At 37.9% G+C, this 21,825-nt stretch overlaps 1 protein-coding gene across 5 annotated transcripts in view; it reads left to right on the forward strand.

Annotated features, from left to right (window-relative positions):
- CDK14 (cyclin dependent kinase 14) overlaps positions 1 to 21,825 on the forward strand; it is a 288,398-nt gene that overhangs the window by 218,239 nt on the left and 48,334 nt on the right. For 4 of the 5 annotated variants that reach the window (XM_015853364.2, XM_015853369.2, XM_015853367.2 and 1 more), the window contains 2 exons: positions 1,860 to 1,999; positions 6,162 to 6,308. In XM_015853364.2, coding sequence (XP_015708850.1) covers positions 1,860 to 1,999; positions 6,162 to 6,277 — 256 coding nt within the window. In that variant the 3' untranslated portion in view covers positions 6,278 to 6,308. Of the gene's footprint in view, positions 1 to 1,859; positions 2,000 to 6,161; positions 6,309 to 6,776; positions 6,845 to 21,825 lie in introns of all 5 variants that reach the window. The other variant, XR_001553047.2, reaches the window with a different exon arrangement.

Below are 21,825 nucleotides of genomic sequence, written 5' to 3' on the forward strand. Positions count from 1 at the left end.
AAGAAAGAAAGAAAGAAAGAAAGAAAGAAAGAAAGAAAGAAAGAAAGAAAGAAAGAAAGAAAGAAAGAAAGAAAGAAAGAAAGAGAGAAAGAGAGAAAGAAATTGGAAACAAAACCAAACATTCTGATGTTCCAAACCATTGAGGCTATGCACTAAATGGGTTTCCCCAAGCAATTCTGATGTACTAGATGAACATAGTCATACAGTGCCTTTTTAATAAGTAAAAGAATAGCTTGACCTTATAAAAAGCAATAAAATTTGTCATGTATTCCTCTAAGGCATCAGTTGTAAGACTGACAACCTTAGGATTCCACATGCCTGCTGCAATGTCCAGTTACTGCCAGAAATGACCTTAGCAGTAGACATGCTATTTGGAGAACTTTTTCATTTTTGTGCAAATCTCCACAAACAAAACTGCCACTTTTATGTAGACATTTGCTTAGCTAAAAGTAATGATTTCTGCCTTGAGATACTTGGATAAGCTTCTTCAACATGTAGTACATAGGAGGTGAGATGTGATCATTATGGTCCCTTCTGACTTTAAAATCTATAAATGCTTGGGAACTTGATGCTAACGATGCAGTAACAGGAGTCTCCAAAGAACCATATAAGCAACTAACCCCCACAGCCCTACATGGAGTAGGGCAAGAAAATGTAATGATAAGAGCAGATTGAAATATTTTTGCGGACTGTGTGATAAACTTACTCTTTTTCTTACTTATTAACTATAAAACAGGTTCTAATTTGGACTTATGCATTCACAGTTGTATCATTAGTTGATAGGATTTTTTTGCAGCCTTAGATACTTTTGTTGGTTTTATATTGTATTTATGTGGAATCTACTCATTTTTTGACTTTGGCTTCTTGGTTAACTGATATCTTTATGGTATCTGAACTGAGAAGGTGATTTTGGCTAATAATAAATAAATAGGAGGTCTATTATATACCTTGACATTTTTACCTGATGAGAGATCTGTAATGAGCAATTTATAGTATTTATAGAGTTACCTATAGCAGTAGTAACACCATGTATACATGATTCAGCACCTCTGTTTGAACTGCGTATTATAAAAAATTTGTTGGCTTTGGAAACAGAGCATGACCATACCATCCTAGACCAAAGCTACATCCTGATGATCACCATTTTACTTTTTCCTTTCCTGATCTATTATTTTTAGCTTATATTTTTGTATTATACCACAAGCATTTAACTCCTGGTAAAATAATGAGTTTTCCCCGAATTCCCAAGGTAGTTTACAAAAGATAATTCACTCACAATTTAGTGTTCGCTTTGCATTAACACCTATTGAAGTCAGCCTCCTGCCATGTGAATAGATGAAAAATAAGTCAATGCTTCCCAAAATGCCTGTATGAAACATGATGCATATTTTCGCGTTAATTATCACTGCATTTTAAAATCCGATACTTACAAATTTTTACAAGTAATTGTTATTTTAAGCCTGGATTTCAGGATTTTAGATAGAAATAACCATTTATCTGCAGTGCTATAAACCCTCAGCCTGTCATTATATTCAAACAAAATGTAAATGAAGAAATCAGAACTGTTGCTTTCAAGATGCTTCTACTCATGATATTTCAGTGTCCTAGGTAGGACATGTGTTATATGGTACATTATATGATCTGTATATGAAAAATGTGTATAAATTTTTCACTATCCATCCAGAAATAATTCATTGACTCCCAAACCAAAGGAATGTGTTTCCCTACAGTGCTTCCAAACAGACTTTGTTCTATATTGGTTAGCAAGACTCTTGTTTCAGCAGGGCCAACTGCAGATGGTATTAGTAAACAGCGTGATGAGATTGTTTTTCAGAAGAACCTTCTTGTTTGTGTTTCAGGCTCAGCTATGTGAATCATGCGGAAGATCTAGCCTCCAAACTACTCCAGTGTTTCCCAAAGAACAGATTGTCAGCACAGGCAGCCCTGAGCCATGAGTATTTCAGTGATCTGCCCCCTCGGCTATGGGAGTTAACTGATAGTGAGTATAACCAATTAAAAGCAAAGACAGTAGTTCATACTGATGCATGTGTGTATACTTGTATGTATGCTAACACTCATATGCAACACATTCACAGATGTGCACATCCACACACAAAATACATGAGTGCCATTGTGCATCTGAAATTACATAGTTAGCATGTAGTTTGCTTGACACGGGAAAAATGGAATCTTTTTTTCTTCTCTTTTTTTCTTTTTGCTATCTCTGCTCTGCAGTCTGCAGCTAGCTATCTTTGTATTTGATTTTGTGTGCAGCCAAGAGAATTATCTGAATTGTCATAAAGCAAAAGGAAAAATACAATTTACATATTTAGTGCTTTTCATTTTCTGACATACAGTACTTCTTAACTAGCTGCAGCATGCAGGATAAAAATCCAGAATCTCTATCTGTTATAGCAGTAACCTTTAGGAAGGAAAATGGCATTGAGAAGTCTGAAAAACACAAAGTAGAGAATTGGTTAAATTGCTGAATTAAACAGCATAAGTAGAAGATGGGGGATGATATTTCCGATTAAGAATGCTTTCAGTGATTATGTGCATCTTTTTGTGTCCTTTATCAAACAAATGCATTCTAATTGACCTGGAAAAAATCAGCATTTATGCTGACATTTGTCTCTTTAATTCTTGTCTGGAGTGTTAAAAGTGCCCTACTGTTTATTCTATGGAAAAATATCATCATGCATGATATTTGTTGCTTGAGAAAATTCTAGAACAATAAATAGGTTTCACAGGAGAATACAAATCATTATTTTAATTTAACTTAATATGAGGAAGAGGAACATGCTTTCATTGGAATCAAAAAATCATAGAATGGCCTGGGTAGGGGAGGACCACAATGATCATTGAGTTTCAACCCCCCTGCTATGTGCAGGGTCACCAGCCACCAGACCAGGCTACCCAGAGCCACATCCCGCCTGGCTTTGAACGCCTGCAGGGATGGGGCATCCACAACCTCCCTGGTAAACCTGTTCCACTGTGTTGCTTTTTTCAAACATACATCCAGTACCAAAAGACCTAAATCCAGTACTTCAAGGTAAAATCTTTGGGTATGTAACAGTGGTGCATGTGCTTAATTGTAGCTAATGTAGAATTTTGCTTGTAAAATTGAGTTTACTTTCTGAATATTAATCCTCAGTAGATTTTGTTTATTTCAGACTCAATAAGAAAACTCTTCCAAAAGTTTCATTTATCCACTCTCAGTATGTGTAATATGTGTATATCTCCACATGTGCTGAGCTAGCCCTGTGACTGGCATTCTAAGTGCCCTACTCCTGACTTGGTCCTGAATAACTCTCTCTCATTTTTAGAACCCGAACATTAACACTGAAGTGACAACACTAATTTTTGTACAGTGTAGGTTATGTCACAGATCTGGCCTTTGCTCTACAAAAAGATTCCCAGCTCCCTCCTCTGCCATGAAAATCCCTTGCCCACTCCAGTCAGTTTTCTCACTCTGGCCCTTCATAAGCTGAAAATTCAAGAGATGCAGCGTAAATTAAGGGTACCACTGAATGTCTGCATTTGCTGAAATTGAGGCAAAGAGATTTATTTCTTCAGAACTAAGGAAACATCAAGAATGCCATTTCATTTATCCTTTTTCCTCTAAATGGAAAACAAAAATCACTCTTCACTGGTGACATCTCAATCCTTCTGACTGTGTGATTTAGTCTAGCCAGGATTTTGAATTCTGAATTCTGCAGTAGTACTTTTCTGTTAATATGGACTTATTACCCACTTGCCACTTAGTTTATCAGTCAGTGGTTAAATCCAGTTCTATCAGTGAAGTAAATGCCTACACATTATCACTCTGCAGCAGGCTGCCAACAGAGACAGTCTTGTCCTAGTCATTAACAAGCACAATGTATGCAGAACACCAGAGGGGAATTAAAACCACAAAAAATACCTCAGGGTGGTATTTTTAATATGAGAATTTAATTTGTAATTTCACAGATTAAGAATTTTGGCTGCATTAATCCTTTTATCAGCTCACAGCAGGTTATTTGCAGAAGCATAACCATAAGGCGATATTCGTTGGCAGAAACACGTCTTTGCATAACGTTAAACATCAGGAGCAGTGAAACCTTTTGAAGGGGGGAGAATAAAGATGAAAAATCATTATATTTTAAAGCAAGGTTCTTCTAAATGCCTCCAGTAAAATTTTGAGTTACTGAAAGACTATTTCTGTGGCTAGTAGATAATCATTATGAAGCATAAATCCAGATGCAAGAAAGGACAATCCCAGTATCAAATACTACAATCATTTCTATTTAATATGACTTGGATATACTTGTAAACATATTTACAAAACAAAGAAGTCATATACTTTGGAGTTTGAAAAATGTTTACTGTATAGAGAAATCACCGCTCTTTGTGATTCTGGTTCTCTGGGTTAATGTTTTACACTGAGAAAGACTTGCTATTCACAGCTAATTAAATGCTGGTATGAACACCCTGAGAATCTGTGTGTGTGTGACAGTATCCATCACAGAATGTTGTCCATTTCCAGTACTGAATTGCAAAGTTGGGGATTTAGGACCAAAACCAGTGAAAGACTCATGGGTGAGGCAGAAGAAAGAGAGAGACAAATAAAAAAAGTCAGTTGTATGATTTTCCAACTGAAAATATTGTTTCTTCAGAATCTCAGTATTTCACAAAAGTACAGTGCCTTGGCCTAAATAAATAAATAAAGGAGAAAAAAATGTTTCACTGTCTCTTTTTGAGGTTAAATACTAGGTATTTATCTTCTGGATAATATTTTACAGAATGACATTTTAATCTTGTGCTTTATTTTAAATGTGCTTGCAAAATTTATTTGAAATTTCATTCCCAAAAGGGTTGATTTGGGTTTTGCTTTGGTTCAAGTCATGGCACAATTTCAGTTGGTTGTTAGGTTTCCAGACAGGAGCTGTCTGTTGTGTAACTATGTTCACTTTTTAAAATGCTACATGGAAATGCAAGACTTTTACAATTCAGCTAAAATATTCTTGTCAGGGAATACAATGCAGTTTATGAAGCAACAGAGTTCTCATTTGTGTCAGATATGAGCAGTAATCTACAGATTAACCCTGCTACTGTGTGTGTTTACTTACTATTTTCTATTGAAAAAAGTAATTCCTGCTTTCATATCTGAAAGCTCATATTGATTTACTTGTATAGAATTTGTCATTTGTAACGTATGCTGCTGAGGAAATCAGAATATCAAATGCAAGTTGAGATGTCATAAGTATGATGGGAAGACCTGCATAAAAATATCCTCATCTTTTAAGTGCAGGAAATACAGCTTTGCTAATCTTTAGTGCAAACAAACAAATAAGAAGGAAGCTGTTGTGGCCCTGATCACTTCTTTTAACAGTCAATTAACATTTCCTCATGCAGTAATGCACTGGCAGCTATCCGAGGATATTTTTGTATGCACGTTTTTCCTTGGAAGGTACCAAAAATTAGTCATTTTTCCCCAACATTTTGAGGTATCCCGAGTAAAAGTGAGTTTTCTTATCATCACTGTGTGAGCCCTTAACCGTTTGCAGTCTGACTCCTGTGATTAATGTCATGTCTGCTGCTAATTAGATGCCTGGTGTTATGTGGAAATCCTCAAGGTTTTTCTAAATCATGCAGAAAGGATTTGCCTTATGTGAAGGCTTTTTGAATTTCTGGAATATTTTTAACAAACCTAATTATCTTTAACAGTTAGTGAAACGAAGTCTAATGAAATAGCTCACTTCTACAGGCTTGCAGAGATTTTTAAGTTGGTATATGTGATGTCAAATTATTGCAAAAATTTGCTGGTTTTCTTCATCTTCATAATTAACCCTAAATGTTGTCAGGAAAATTTCAAGTGGAAAATATGAATTATAAGCATGGCAAGGAAAAGTAAGCAAGCAAATACACTCCCTGGGAACAGTTGTGTTTTTTATTTAAAGGTGCATGCAACAGAAAATGTTGGCATCAGACAGCTTCCATTACAGCACCTGCCATTCCTCTCCATTCACAGTTTTTACAGTGCTTACTTGCATAATTGGGTGGTGTACATAAAAGCTGTATTTATTCAATGTTGTGTTTGGCATAGATATTAACCAAATGCTTTTATATTACTACTTTTTGGGGAAAAATCAAAGTTTCTGAACTGACATTCTGTTTTGCAGTGTCTTCTATTTTTACTGTACCGAATGTAAGATTACAAGCAGAGACTGGAGAAAGCATGAGAGTCTTTGGGAAAAACAATAGTTATGGAAAAGGTGTATCAAACAGCAAACATTGAAGAATACCTGAGTTCATAATTGATAATGCAGGTAAGACATGGTTATTGGAAAGTATGTCTTTGAAAATACAATTTGTTTTGGATTTTGGTAGACTAATTACAAAACTGAACTGCATATTTCTTAAATTGCACGTGTTCGAGCAGATAATCTGTTTCTGCAGTATACATCTGTCAATATGATGAGTGTAAATTCTTGGCCTTGTGGGCAAGATCAGTGTGACTGACAGGTTGAAAACATCACAGAAGTCAGTGCCAGCAGATTAAACATTGAATTGCCTTTAATTTGGACTGAGCTTTTCCCCCTGGTAAGATAGGGAGTGATAAAATACCTCTTACCAATTCTCTTGTTAAAATCTGGGGCAAGGACAAAGGAATGGTTCCTTTAGTAAGTCTGGTAAACTTGATAGCAGGAGGTTGTTCTTGATGGAGACAGGAGTGTTGACATGTTAATAAATTTGATCAGTATCTCTGGATCTGCTAGAATTGTTTTTGTTCTCAGACAGCTTTGATACCCACTGGGGATTTGATACTCGATCTTTTCGATCACAGTTGTTCGGGGATGGAACGGTAGGTAATTTGGCTCCACATGTTCCAATAATAGAACAGAGCAGAGAAGGGCAAGTGTGTAGAGAGGCTTACTGACTTGAAGTAAGGGAGCAGTTGCTGTGTAACTCTTCTGCTGCCCTTGTACCTATTCAAAGGTATAAACTGTTATTTACATGGCATATATTCACATGAAGTCTATCTTCTGCTATTTCTGCTTGTTACAGTGTCATGTTACTTTCCATAATGAATTACCTTCATTGTTTTACTATTGGTATTTACATGCAATTATTATTATTATTATTTTTAATCTATAATGTTATAAAGGCTGTTTGCCTGGCAGACATCAATGGCTGAATACTGAAAAGAAGTGATTCCGGTCTTGACAGTCTGCCCCAATTTTTCACGTGCTCTTTGCCAGCAAACCATTTAAGATTTTCTAATGTCAGAAATGAGTCTGCCTCAGAGCAGTCTGTTTACATCTTTATTGACAAGCTAATCCCTACTTTTTCCTGGGGGTGTGTCCCTGCAGACATCTCTTCAACCTTGTCTGCTCTAACATGACATATCATCTATCTAAACTGAACTTCAAATGTGCCCACGTGTGCTAAAGACCTTTTGTGTGGAAGTTAATGTGCAGAATCTTATTCCTAATGTACGGAATCTTCTTTCTTTGTCTTCAAACAAATGAAAGTTTTCATCTATACAAAATGCATGGTATATATATATATATGTTTGGTTGTTCTTACTGAATCTGTTTAAGCAGATACAGATGACTGTTAAAAATTTTATCTGTAAGCAGAAAGAGAGAGCCATGTGTACCTTTGATGTACATTGCTGTACTATTGTGGCTGTTTAACCACAGCTTTAACACAAAATTGCACCTTTCATTGTATTAAGGCTGGGGGCACTTAACAAATATTAAGTAGTGGTTTGTATACATTACTGATTACAGTTTTCCATCACTGCTTGGGACTGCATTGTGGTAGATGTGTACAGTGAAATAAAAGGTCAGTTCTTGACTGTACTATTTGGCTTGAGCCATAAGACATAGAAAAGCAGATAATACTGAAAGAGTGTAAAGTACAATGTAAAAGTCCTCTTCCATTTGCTATTTAGAAAACTCAAACTCATTCAGATGAAACTAGAATATCTGGGGAGGCAGAAGAAATATGGACATGGAACCTGGACGTTGGTGGGGACATGTTAGGTTGAGCAGAAACCTCTAAAGGAGTGAAACTAGCAAGCAGAGGGAAAGATCAGTCTATGTGGAGAGAGTAACAAGTTAGGATAAATCAGACTGATGTCTTGATAATGTGAAAGGGAGTCCTGGTGAAGGCTTAATCTGAATAGCAGTTGTCTGTGACTTTAAGTAGAAGAGCAGTGATTGACAAGTATTATGATCAGTCAGTAAAGCGAGTAGAAAAATGGATGAGATAGAAGCTGAGTCAGTTATTTTAGCAGAGGAGCAGAGTTGTAGTAAACAAAGTTGTAGTAGCAGGTAGGATATTTGGTGTGAGATATTCAGACAAAGTCACCATTCATAAGGCTCAGTGAAACAAGAAGATGCATGAAAAGTGAGAAGATGTCAGTAGCTGCTCAGGGCTATGAACGTAAGAGAGGTGAGAAAGGAGGCAAGCAGAATGAGCTGTTAAGTATTAGCAAAAATGGCTGGATAACTTAATACCCTGTGGAGTTAAAAGAAAATTTAAAAATGCCAATGTTGCAAGGAAATGGATCAAATTATAAAAAAATACAGAGGAAACCAAATACTTGCAGCCCATCTCCTGGACAGGACGAGTACGTGCATGTTTTTATCTGTCTTCTTGAGTGGACTTTGCATATAGAGAGCTGGTAAGGAATTAATGGAAGAGGTGGAATTTATTCAATCACATGTTGGCATCTGAGCTGATCACTAGAGTATCCTTTCAGATACAAAGAAGTACTTCCAGAGCTTGGATCTTGTGCCAAAGTTGGTATTTAAATACATGCAACTGATTGCACTCTTGAGACAACTATTCCTTATCATGTGGTATAAAAAGGAGCCTTTTTTTCAGAAATATATCTGTGTGCCTCAGTATTCAGCTGTGAGACTGCTGGTGAGCATGGAAATGCAGTAGAGTGTGTGCAGTGACCTTGTCAAAGGGACAAGGTCCCTGTTCCTGCCTGTTTTCAGGGATCCGAATTTTGGTGTGTGAACAACCTATTTCATTTTTTTAGTTCCCATCCAAAATAGCATCTATGTATTTCCACTGAAAATGAATTGAGGCATTCCAGTATCCAGTATTCATGAGGAAGCTGCAGAAGAGAAATATTTGTAGGCAGTTGATCCCTGAATCTTCTGAAGTGTAGGTGGGGAGAATGACTCTGGATTTTGTGTATTTGTTAATTAAAAGACATGCAAAAAAATAAATAAATAATTAAAAAAAATCTACAGAACCAACAAACAATGAATAAAAACATAAAACCAAGGGACCATTTTCAAACAATGCCAAAACCACAGCGGTGTGGAAGGAAATTCTAGTTTTGTGTCTGTTATGTTTGTACTTTTCATCCCAGTGTTCCTCATTTTCTTTGTCAGGGTAGAATAGGGGATAAAATAGAGAGCTCCAACAGACAAACATTGCCAAATCTTGCTGTGATAATTTAGAAAGTTACTATTTCCTGCTGTGCTCTCCATATGCTTGCCAGAAGCTGCTGCCCTAACAGTACACCCACTGAATTAAATCCACCTTTCGTTAGGTTTTGGAGAGCAAAGAGAGTGGGCTTTGCCCAGGAGAGGCTGAGGCATGAGCAAACATCAGCATCTGCCAACTTTGGAAGCAGCAATTTCTGACAGATCGGTGACGGAGAGAAGCTAAAGGCAGCAACTTTGTAAATGTCTCTATCATCATGTGTTAGAGCTCACCTGCTGCCCCCAGAAATAGCTTCAAAGAAGATGAAGAAACTGGTGCATCCCAGAGAATTTCTACTCTTTAAAATATTGCAGCACTTCAATTGCCTGCCTGCAGTAAAAAATTGCCTAAAATAGCGATGACTTGGGTTATGTTTCTGAAAAGTAATGCTTGTGTCAGACCTGTACTGGTAATAGGGCTTTTCTGGACTAAATTGTCATTGTCGTGGACTCCAGGAGAAAGACAACACATTATTTCAGTGCCCATGGGGAAAGAGCTGGCATTTAGAGTTATCAAGATCAATTTTCAGGCTAGTCCCTAAATAAATATGTAGTAATGAGCTCTATTTTACACAGAAGAATCTGTCAGCAGTGAATTAGATGGGGGCATTTCAGAGAGAGAGGGAAGAAATCTTTTGACCATATCCAAGTGTCTTCAACCTTTGTGGTAACACCAAAGATTTTTATATTCTTATTTTGTGCCTGAAGGTTTTCTGTCTTGCCTTTTGTTTTTTGTTTTTGCTTTTGTTTTTGCCAGTGGTCAGAAGGCATTTCCGTGGAAACATTCCCCATCTCTATATATGCTGTTGAGGTGTATACTGTATATAATATTCATCTATCTGCACATGTATTGTTTTATCAATATGAGGGTGGACCATACGAACCTCTAGAGCTGCTTTTTGCTTTGACTGGCGGAATACACGGCTAGAGTGTGTTTCTTTCTGGAGCAGGATGAGTCAAATTGTAATTGGAAAGACAAGGCATTACCTGGTACCAGATAGCAGGCAGTGTTTTCTCGTGGTGATTTATAATCCCCAGTTCTCATTGGCTGACCAGAGACATGAGATGTGCTCCTGACCTATTGTGTGCCTCCCAGAGCCACAGGGACAGCTTCATTCAGGATGGTAACACCATATGCTTTTAAAGTATTTAACCTGTATTACCATAATGAAATCCCCTGGCTTTCAAAATCACTTTGACAATTCACTGGAGCAAAACAAAAAGTGGTCTTTATTTGTGTTGCTTCACCACACGCACATGCAACCGAGCAATCCTGAATATCAATTGCAGGATGCTGAATTCTTTCTTCCTCGCCCATTTAAGCTGGCAACTGACACAAGCCCAGCCAATGGAAGGGACGATGTTGTCATTCGGGTCAGCTCAGCCGTGTAAAACAAAATAAAGCTGAATAGGTGACAGTTACCAGTGTAGTGGCAAAAACGGCTGCTTACTGAAGAGCTTGTCTGATTTGGCTGCTTCTCACCAACAGTGTTCCAAAGCCCAAAACTGTTAACTAAAAAAATCCCTTTCTACTTGCTATCTGGGGAGAGGACTGTTTCAGCCCTATTCAAATAATTTCATTTTTGATTTTTGGCCCTTTTAAATCTTCTTTGTATCTTTTGCAAATTGTGTATGAGTGCTTCTTTTGCACTGATGTGTGGAAACAAGAGTTGTTGCCTGCTTTGCACTAGTCAAGCTGCAGGGAAGCTACAGCAGTGTATGTGTCAGCAGTCAGTACTGAAAAGTCATTCTAATTCAGTGCTTCCACGTGTTTACTCTATCCTGGGTATCCCAGCATTGCTGAATCACTGTGGAACACTGTATATTGTGCTTCTGAGTCTTCATCTGTCCAGCTTCAGGGGATAAAACCCTGTAATTACTGTGCAGGAAGGTCTGTGTGTCAGCCACGTTTTGTCATTGTAAAAAAGCTGAAAGTAGCCAGTAATGTTTTAGACGTGCTAGATTTAGAAATTCAGTGTATGCCTGGCTTGGGAGATAAAAGCTCAGTCCTAGAAGAATAGCAGTTATTAGTCTCATTTTTAAATGCACCTTTTTCTTAATAGATCCAAGTAGATGTATATAGTCATTGTGCTGCTGCAGCTGAAAAAGATGGAGTGCTAAGTACTGAAGATGGGATGTTTAAATTTCTCCTGCATCTTTTAGTACCAGACAGTGTCTGTACATGAATGTTGAGGGTCAGTTTAATTATTTAACTAATACTGGATTTACATAAATTGGCTTTCATGAAAAGGCTAATAAGATGCAGTTGTGGTGGGCAGCTGAAAGTAATTTGGGTTCGAGTCCAGTAATGATAGTACTAAACAGAGCTGAAATTGTAGCATCAATTTTGTAAAATGTTAAATTAGTGTTAAGCTGTGAAAGATGACTGCAGGATCCAAGACATATTTTGGCTGTTTAATATTTTTAGTGCCATTATTTTCATATGTTAACAACATAATGGTTTTATGAGACTGTTCCAGCTGTGCTTTACTTAATATCAAAGAATAAGATCACCACACTGATAGAATATGCCCTAAATTTAACACACAAGGGAGAAACTCCAGGCATTGGGTTACATTTTCCTCTTGATAGCTAAGAATTTATTATCTCATTCCTATTAGTGTAAAATGAGAGTTATAGACTGAATTTTGCCCTTAATTCAGCCATAAAGAAAATCCTGCTGTCATCAGTAAGATCTGCTCAGATGATGAAAAGAACTGAGGAAATTGCTGGCCTGCACAAGGCCCCTGTCATATAAACCTCCCATCTCCCTTAAGCACGTGTCAGGCTGGAAGGTGGAGCAGGTGCCCACACAGAAGTTCTCCAGGTACCTGTGGTGTGCCACAGGGAAAGGTGACCCACCATCCCCTCATGGAGTTGGTGGGAGCTGAAAATAGGTTTGATGGTGCTCCTGTGTCAGTACTACATCAGTGCTGAGTCAGTACAGCTTCCATTGGCAATGGCAATGTAAATACCCTGCCACTTGGTCACACTCAGAAAAAGCAGGCAAAAATGCAATCTCTTGACTTCCTGATAAAAAATCCATTCTGAGCATGGATATTCTACTGCACAGCATTCGGGAAAGTGAATCAGTGAAGTTGTTCTGCAGAACCACTTGGCCATCTAACCACTGGGACCCAGACCTTTCCTATACACAGCATGTAACAGTACCTGCACCGGTGCCTGAAGTTTCTGAACCAGAAGCACCACTTAACGTAAGTGTGGATCATGGGTTGTGGTAATGGAATGGTCAGGGAGCTCTGGAAGTGTCTGGGGGAAACATTTGTCTGGGATGATGTGGCCTCCATCTGGCATCACCTAATGAGCAAAAGAGCTTTGTTCATGAGTGTCCTGAGACACATGGGAAGAGAGTAGAAGGGATGTGAGGAAAGGCTGATGCATATGAATAAGTGAGAATAAACAGGATTTCCAGAAATGCAGGTAGTATTCTGGATTCAGAGTTAGTCTGAGAGTTTCTTTGGGAATGAAGAAAGTGAAGAGAAAGAAAGCAGAACAGAGAGAAGCAACTCCACTTCTATTGGTACGAACTTCACTTGGTAGGACAAGAATTTCCAATCTCTATAGCCAGGAGAGGTTGATCCCATGTTATTGTGCATGAAATTATTGGCTGCTTACTGGTGTGATCTGTTTAAGTCACAGAGTTTCATAACCATATCAGCTACAGAGCTGGCTGAAGGAAAAGGTATATTACTGCTATTAGAGATATGTTTTTGTTGAGGGAGAACACCATATTTTCTCGTTCCATAGCATGGTCTGGAGCCTATTTTTAGTTCAGTTCTAACGCACAATGACTTGCCTTCAGCACTGCAGAGATTCGCTTTTGAAATCATTTTTAGTGCAGAGGTTTTAATTTAACAATTGCTAAAGCTGTAGGAAAGATGATAGTGATATTTGCGTGAATGCATGTGCTCAGCTGCAATGTTGTTCATCTGTCTTCTGGTTTGCTTAGGACACAGAATGTGGAGCCTCTATGCCAGAAGAGCACAGAACACTGTATTGTATTATTAATATTAGGATAGCAAACGATTCCTACTAGACAGGCTTTGTGGTCTGCTGATGCTTTAAGAAGTGTCTAGGCATGAAAGGCGGTTTGAGTTAAAGTGGGCTGATAGCCTGGGATGACGTTTGAATACAGAGAGGACAATGTATAAATGACAATGACTGGGAGGGAGGCAAAAGCTGTTCTGAGCTATCCCTATTCTCCCATGGACAGTCACCTCTCCTCCGGGATTATTTCATCACGTGACCCCTCAGTTAGGCTTTGTCTAAGAGGAAAAGTGGAACCACTGAAGGGGAGAAACTGAGGTTTCCAGACAAAGCAGAGGCTTCCAGTGCTGAAACACGGTCTGTAACCCAGAGAGACAGCACAGCTAATGAGCGGCATTGCCTCTGAGGCACAATTTGTAGCATTCAAAAGTAACAAAATACAGTCCAAAAAACAAGAAAACCCTAATTTTTATATGAAGAGAGAGCTTTACATTTGTATACTGAGTGTGTAGTTTATGTTGCCTGATTCCTTATGAAACAAAAAAATCAACCCAACCAGTGCAAAATATGTGCACTGAATACTCCTAGGTGTGGGGAGAGCCTTGCTTAAAAATGCAGCAGTAGTTTAAAACTCAACTAATAAAAATAGATGAATCTACTGTGCCTCATCACTGGGGATGAGGGCATGTTCCTCATGCTACTAGTATCATAGTATCAAATCAATCTAAAAAATCCATGGGAAAAAAAAAAATTAAATTTTCCAATAGAAATATGATACAGAAGAATACATCTGAAACTGTATCATCCAATATTTTAAGAAGAGACAAATTGGCTGTTTTTGTTACTTTGTGACCCTATTATAAATTAATAATGTTATTTTGGAACATATGAGTGTTCTGAATTAGGAATTATGAGTGATCATGTTCTGCCATTAATACCTTGCCATTAATTCTGTAGAGACATTTCTATAACTCTCTTGAAGTTAATGTAAGGACTGACTGTGAGTTGTACATTCCTACATGGACACTGTAACAATACTATCACAGCATGTGATGTCATGGTATTAGCCTATAAATTTCAATTCCTTGAAATTTATATTATACAATTACTTTTAGTATCTGTCATCTTCACTTTGTGCATTGCTCATCTGCTGAAATCTGGGTATTTTACAATCTACCTGTTAAGTTTGATTAACAATAAAACTAGCTGTATGTAGGCAAAGAAAGTCTACACAATTAAATCTGTCCTTGTGTGCTTGAAAGCTTTAACAGTGAGTAATCTGTCACATCATAAAAAGAACAAAATCAAAACAAGTTAGTCATTATCGTGACTCTGCTTGGTTTCAGCCCAGAAAGTCTCATCTAGACTATGTAGATATTGTATTTGTTGTTTTATGTGTCTGTGTGCAGACACTTGTAAACACGGAGGTGTAAATGTTGTCAGCATTTAAATTAGGTTAGAAATGCTATTTATGGCTTACATCAACAACAAAATATATTCATAATCATCCCTAGGTGAAGACACTCATTTAACAAGCTTACAGCTCCTAATTAATTCTGTAAGGAACGCCATTTGGCAGAGCAGAATTATGAGGTTTGCATATTGATGGTGGCAGGGAAAAATATATCTGTTTTCTATTTATATGGAAAATTAACTTGTGTTCTTCAGAAAATGGCACATCTCGGAGGTATTGCTCTCAAAATGATCTCAGGCTGGAAAGAAATCAGTAATTACAGCACCAGGCATTCAGTTCTGCCCTAATTTTCCCCCCAGTTTTTCAGTGTTTCAGCTGCCTCAGAGCCTTAAAGCACTCTCATTAGGTAGCTGCAGAGCTGCCTGCCTGCCTGCTGCATCACGCTCGTGCTAGCATTCTCCCTCTCTATCCATCTCCTTCTCTTTCTTTCCCTCTCTTCCCCCAGCTCCTGCCTTGGGAGTAACTGTGAAGATCATTTGCTGAAATGATTGGCAGGTTAGAGGATTCGATCAGATGAGTTCCTCTTAGTGCAGGTCAAAAAGGCTAGTTAGCAGGAGCTGTCGAAAAATGCCAGCAGCATTCGAAATGGGAAATGTCATGACTTCGAGGCAGGGGGTGCCACCTGGAACAGAAAGCCCCCAGCTCATTAGCAAGTTACAGGACTCAAGCTTAACTGGAGGGAGCAGAGGAGGAAAGATAATACCCAATAGGGAAAATTATTGTGAAGTGGAATTGATTTCATGTATAATTTGTTTATCACTAGAGGGGACAAATGCTGTCCTCCTGACATGTGCAGAGGAGTGTGGACTATGAATGAAGCAACTTAGCATAATCTCCAGGTTGAGCTCCAGATTTAAAGAATGCAAACTTCTTTCTTCCTAAGTGTGGAAATGATCAGGTCATGTTGCATTAATTAAACTTGACATACTCTCCAATGGTTTATCTGGGTAATTTTAGCAATTTAACAGAACATGGTAGATATGAGCCACATTCATTATTAGCATGGGGCAATGTTTTGTTTTCTGGGTGCGCTGGTGAATTTTTTAGCAAGCTGCTCTTGTAAAGAGATGTGTTTCTGTTGTAAGTTGAATTATAACGTAGCTCCTTCTTAACCCTTATCAGACTGCATAAAATCAGGAGCCAATTCCAGCTGCCTGATACGGTTTCAGTTCCAGGAAGGAGTGCATACTTCTAAAAAGTATGGATTTAAAAATAAACAAAGCATTTTGGATTGGAGTTTGAAATTTAATCTGTAATGAAGACAGCAAGCTCTGCTGGCTGTTAGGGACTAAAAGAATGCTTGTATAAATGCCAGAGTTACAGAATACTTTATCTGAAGCATTCTGTAATGATAAAATTGCAGGGAAATTTTCTATTCCAGGCACTTTAACTAGTTCATGGTCATTAATGTTGCCAAATAGTCATTTGTTTTGCTGGTCTATATTTTTGTATAAAAGACACAATTAATATCAATGGAAATGAATTACATGGATTTTTTTTCCACCATAGTTTTTTTTTTGTTGTTATTTTGTTTTGTTTTGTTTTTTTCAGAAATGTGAAAAGTAGTACAGGACCATGATACCTTCCAGAGCTTTTTATCACAGCATCTTTTAGAGGCTTTGATTCTAGCTCTGCTCCTCCTAAAGACAACAGGAGGGTGCCATGTTCTTCAGTGGGAGCAGAACTGGCTCCCTTATCCAAACTAACTTAGAGACAGCAATACCATCAGGGGCTGAGGAAATTAGATTTAAAGGCTGCAAGCTCTCCCCAACGATCTTTTTTTTTTCTTTTCTTCAAACTATATATCTTATTGTTGAGGAATGTGGTCTTTTATATATTGAATGTGAACTTCCTTCAGAAGTTTGCAGCTTGTGCTTATGCAGTCCCTGGGCTGAATACTGAGGAGTGTTTGCTTAGTGTTCTGATCCTTGATGATTTTTTTCAGCTTTCATTTTCTTTTATCCATCAAAGATTTACAGTTAGTAATGGAGTAGCCAGGGTTTGTTTTATTGAGTAACCACAGGCTGTTGAATTTCCCTTTCTCTACCTAATGTGAATCAGAATCAGATTTTTTGAAAGGACTTTCTTAATCAAAATATTTGTACAGAGACTTACAGATTAGTGTTTTCTGTTTTGCATTTAATATAAAAAGCTTAGCATTAACATTCTGCTAGTTTGCCAAAACAAAGAGTTAATAAAGCACAGTAAGCACAAGCATTCTTTACCTTTCAGATAACTTTTCAGTGCAACCTTCTTTCAGAAACGCACTGTGAATATTGGCTGCCATAGTCCGCTATAATGAATGCACAGCCTCAGACCTCTGCAAAGTTCAATACAGAGAGGAAAATATTGGAGTAAAAATATCCTCTAACAGATCCCCTAGGAGAATTTTTCACATCTTGGGTAGCTCTGCACTTGCCCAGCTACTCTTTAAGTAAAAAACTGGAAGTTAGTTTGAAAAGTACAGAAGGTATTCATTACTCAGTATCTGCTCTGGTGCTTTGTTTGGGGAAGCGATATGCATTTAAATTATTTGAATGGAGTTTGACGACGAGACTTTTATTAAGAAAGGAGAGCAAGCTGTCTGGGAAATCTCCAAGTATATTAGATCAGTGGAGTAAAGCAAAGACCAGTAAGCATACAAACCTGGGAAGACCTGCTAGACTTTAACCGTGAGATGTATCTGAGAGACCAGTGGTGTCTGTCTACATCTGGCAGCAGCTGCTGGGACACAAGGAGAGGAATGTTTTGGCCAGGAAATCAGGCAAGCATGGATAATCACTTTTCCTCAGATTGTGTATTCCACAGGTTGGTGACCTGTGCGAGTCCTGTGTTCCTGACCAAGGAAGTTATCTTTCAGGATTAGAAGAACGTAGTTAGAGTTCAACAGCTAATATTTCCAACAATCTATTTTTTTGCAAGTAAAGGAAAGTAGCGTGAAGCAGAAGAAGGAATTTAATCCTTTTTCTTCTTCTTTTCTTTTTTTTTTTTTTTTTTTTTTTTTTTTTTTTTTTTTTTTTTTATCTGGAAGGCTTCTGTATTTTCATTATTGACTCAATGTTTTCTTAGCTTCTAGGAGCTTTATAATCAAAATGAAGAATGGTAGTAAGGAAGGAATTAGTAAATGCCCACTGTCCCTCAGACTAACCAGGAAAGCATTCCTACTGTTCTTTGGCATTCACTCCAATCCTGAGCCATCTATCCTTAATGCATCCTGGTTTGTTCCTTGACTCTTTGGGGAATATCAGAGAGTAGCAGTAATGGGGAAATCACATACTCATCATTTCATCTCTACATCTCTGCTCCAAAGTTGTACACACCTGCTAGGATGTGTTCTGTGAAGTTACCCATCTTTGCGAACCACTTCTCAGCCAGGAAGGAGCTCCAACACACAATCCGTATTCCACGTCAGTGGCTCCTTTTATCACTATCTGTCTGTAAAAACACTGCACAAGTTGCTTGTGTCTTTTTGGGTGGAGGTGGACATACAGAGTGCACTGGAAAAATCTAATGAGGCTTGAGGTCATCTAAACAGCTCTGGTGTAATGTGAGCAGTTGTTGATGAAACCTGGTTCAATCAATAAAATTTCAACCTTTGTTTTTATATATTATGTTTCAACTTAAATAGGACAAGATAAAACAATCCATACTTTGAACATGGGATCTGGCCATGTCCTTTTTCTTTTATTCCTTTATTCTTTTTAATCTATATTCTGTGACTTTGATATCAGTTACTTTGTAGTTTTCTTTTCCAACCTGTGGGTTGAAGTAAACTAATACAAGCTCAAAATCTTTTCCTAAGACTTTGCCTCACTCTTTTTTTTTTTTTTTCCCCTCCAACATTACAGTTCCCAGAAGACTGTTTACATATATGACTAAACTTTTTGTAGGGATGTTTATGTAGAGTCAGCCACATAGGAGGTTTCTTGACCTGACTCTGTAAAAATCCTTGATCAGGAACTTTAAGTCTTAATTTTGATACCTGGAAAATGGGGTATTATTTAGGGATCATTAACACTTGCCATATTTCCTCAGAGAAGTTAAAAACCGAGGGCTTTCTGGGAAGCTACTGTACCAGCTTATGTGGTACTGAAATTAGGAAGGTTACCAGTAGGTCACAGCACTGCTTCCGTCATGAAATGGCAGGACAGAGTCATCTCCCCCTCTCTGAGAATTCTAAATGCAGCATAGAGAAACTGCAAAAACACCTGGGGGTTTAGGTGGATGTTTTAAATGCATCTCACTGGAACAAAGTGATTCAGAAATCTAATTCTCTTTCCCTGAGCTACTGTGAAAGGCAGAGAGTAAACGGAGCTCAGTCTGAATGCATGAATCCTTACAGAAATACAAGAGGGAGAAACACATCTCAAACTCAGGATTGTAGGAAGATACACTATTCAAGAGCACCTAAAGCACCGGATGCCAAGAAGAGGCAGGAAGTCCACCAGATGTCATCCATAAAATTTCTTTGTTCAGTGTGTGTTTAGTGGAATCAACAAAATTTCAGCTCATATCTGTGAAAGAAACATACTCTTTACTGGATATTCTGATTTTCTGTTCTGAATCCACTATGAATTTTGATCATGATAATGTACAAAATTTAGCAGACGCACCTGCCACAGCAGCCACCCCCACACACATACACATACACATATTTGCTGTGGTCAAGAAATAAAGAGAAATAAAGTGGATTTTAGAAGCGTGTAACTATCCTTACTCTTAATATTATGACGTGTTCCTCAAAAGATGGTTGGATTTCAGTGTTTAAAGAAAAAATGGCAACCTTTCTACAATCGTAAAATAGTCCCCAACTTCGAAGCAAACATAGTGTAAGGTTATGTGCTAAAGGTGAGAGGATACTGATTCCATTGTGGATTCTTTGCTCAGCCAGAAATTTCTTTGCTCTTGGTGCACATCCAAAGGGGAGATTGGAATGTGAAGAGACTTAGCTTTGTAGTCACTTGCTTTTGTATATAGACTGCATGCAGTTATGATGGATAGGTATCCTTTAAGACCCAATCTTTCTGAAAGGCAAAAGAATTCCAGCAGATGTAAACTCAGTAATTAAATAGAGAGTGCTGTCAGCCTTTCCTTCATTTAACCTAAAATAGAAAACAGATAAGGGCAGACATGAGGTCACATTTTGCCTTTTAAGGTAAATAATCCATGTGAGCTTCCCACAGCATTCAGCCTCAACAAGGATAAATGCGGTTGCTATATGGGGCTGGGTCCATCAAACCTGATTCCTGTGAGAACCTTGACACACAAAGGCGGTGCAACACAAGGCAGGGCTGGACTTGGTCTGTGTGTGTCTTATGAAGACACACACAGACTACTATGTAATATGCATCACATCTGCAAAACTTGAAGATTTTTGGTTGGTCAATTACATATAATCTGGTACTAATAGAAACAGATCACTTATCACCATATCTAAGGAATTAGAAATGTGTATTAATTACACCCTGTTACCCAAATAGGATGTCCATCATTCTATGTTAATGACATAGCTTTATTCAACTCATTTCATTTTTCTTTATGTTTTACCCAGCTGAATAGCTCAGTGCTGCCATGGTGTCCTGTATCATATGGCTTGCTTTGCCTTTTGAGCTGCCTGCTTCAGTTTTCAGTGGCTCCCTATCTCCACTGTCATTCTTTTTCTTTACTCTAAGTGTTTCCAGAAAGAAAGAGAGAGAAAGAAAGAGAGAAAGAAAGAGAAAGAAAAAGAGAGAAAGAGAGAAAGAGAGAAAGAGAGAAAGAGAGAAAGAAAGAAAGAAAGAAAGAAAGAAAGAAAGAAAGAAAGAAAGAAAGAAAGAAAGAAAAAAAGAAAGAAAGAGAAGAAAGAAAGAAAAAAAAGATAAAAAAAAAAAAAAAAAAGAGTGGGGGAGAGAGAGACTGCTGTGGAAAAATAAAAGTTTAAAAGAAAACCAGAATGAATGCTTCACTTGTTGTCTTTTAGCACAATTACCATACCTTAGGAAATATGCAGGGAATAGTTAATTATGACTAAATGAGCTCCTTTTAGAGTTCATGGCAGGCCCCAGCATCCAACTGTCAGTGTTGTGAAAGATATTGAATTGGAAGGCTGGGCTCCCTGTCAGCCAGTAGGATGGTCTGCCTGAGTAAAATAGACAATGAAAAGATAGCTGGGTGAGGGTAGCCTCAGCAAGGGAAACACGTATGGCATTTGCATACTTCTCCTGCAAAGGGGATTTAATCCAAAGAAAGAGGGAGATTTCTGTATTGTCAGCCAAGGCTTTGTTCAGGGCGAAGAGCAGAAGGAAATCTGATGAAGGGGCCTTTCTGAAGCCCTTACTCACAGACGTGAGGTTGTTCTAGTGAAGTTATGTACTTTGGGATTGTTTACACACTATTGTCTGTTTGGAGATCTTCTAAACTGAAAGATCCAAAGTATTCTTCTTTGCTAACACAAAAGCGGGGAATTTGTGTGGTAAAAATGACTTACGCTGCAAAACTGAACGAGTTCTTTTCATTATGTGCACAAAGTACCCTCAAGTTCCTTTTTTGGTGCAGACAAAGTTTCCTGGTATTTCTCAGCTGGGCTCATATATCACAAAATTCTTTCAGACTAGTAAAAATAAAACCAGGAGAATTATGTTCTCAAAGCTGAGATAGCAGAGAAATCAGATAACCTCCAGTCTTAAGGCAGCCAAATGCTTGCTGCCTCCTCCAAAACAATTCTTTGTAAAGGGAACAGCATCCTGCCAACTAAAAACAGTGTTTTAAAAGTCAGTTGGGGTAAAGAACTGTACCTCCTCTCGGATCTTTTCTGTCCTATTTTTTTTTTCTCACCTGAGAGATGGGTCAGAAGCCCTAAGCTAAATCGAT

This window comes from Coturnix japonica, chromosome 2, assembly GCF_001577835.2.
Source record: "Coturnix japonica isolate 7356 chromosome 2, Coturnix japonica 2.1, whole genome shotgun sequence".
Lineage (NCBI taxonomy): Eukaryota > Metazoa > Chordata > Aves > Galliformes > Phasianidae > Coturnix > Coturnix japonica.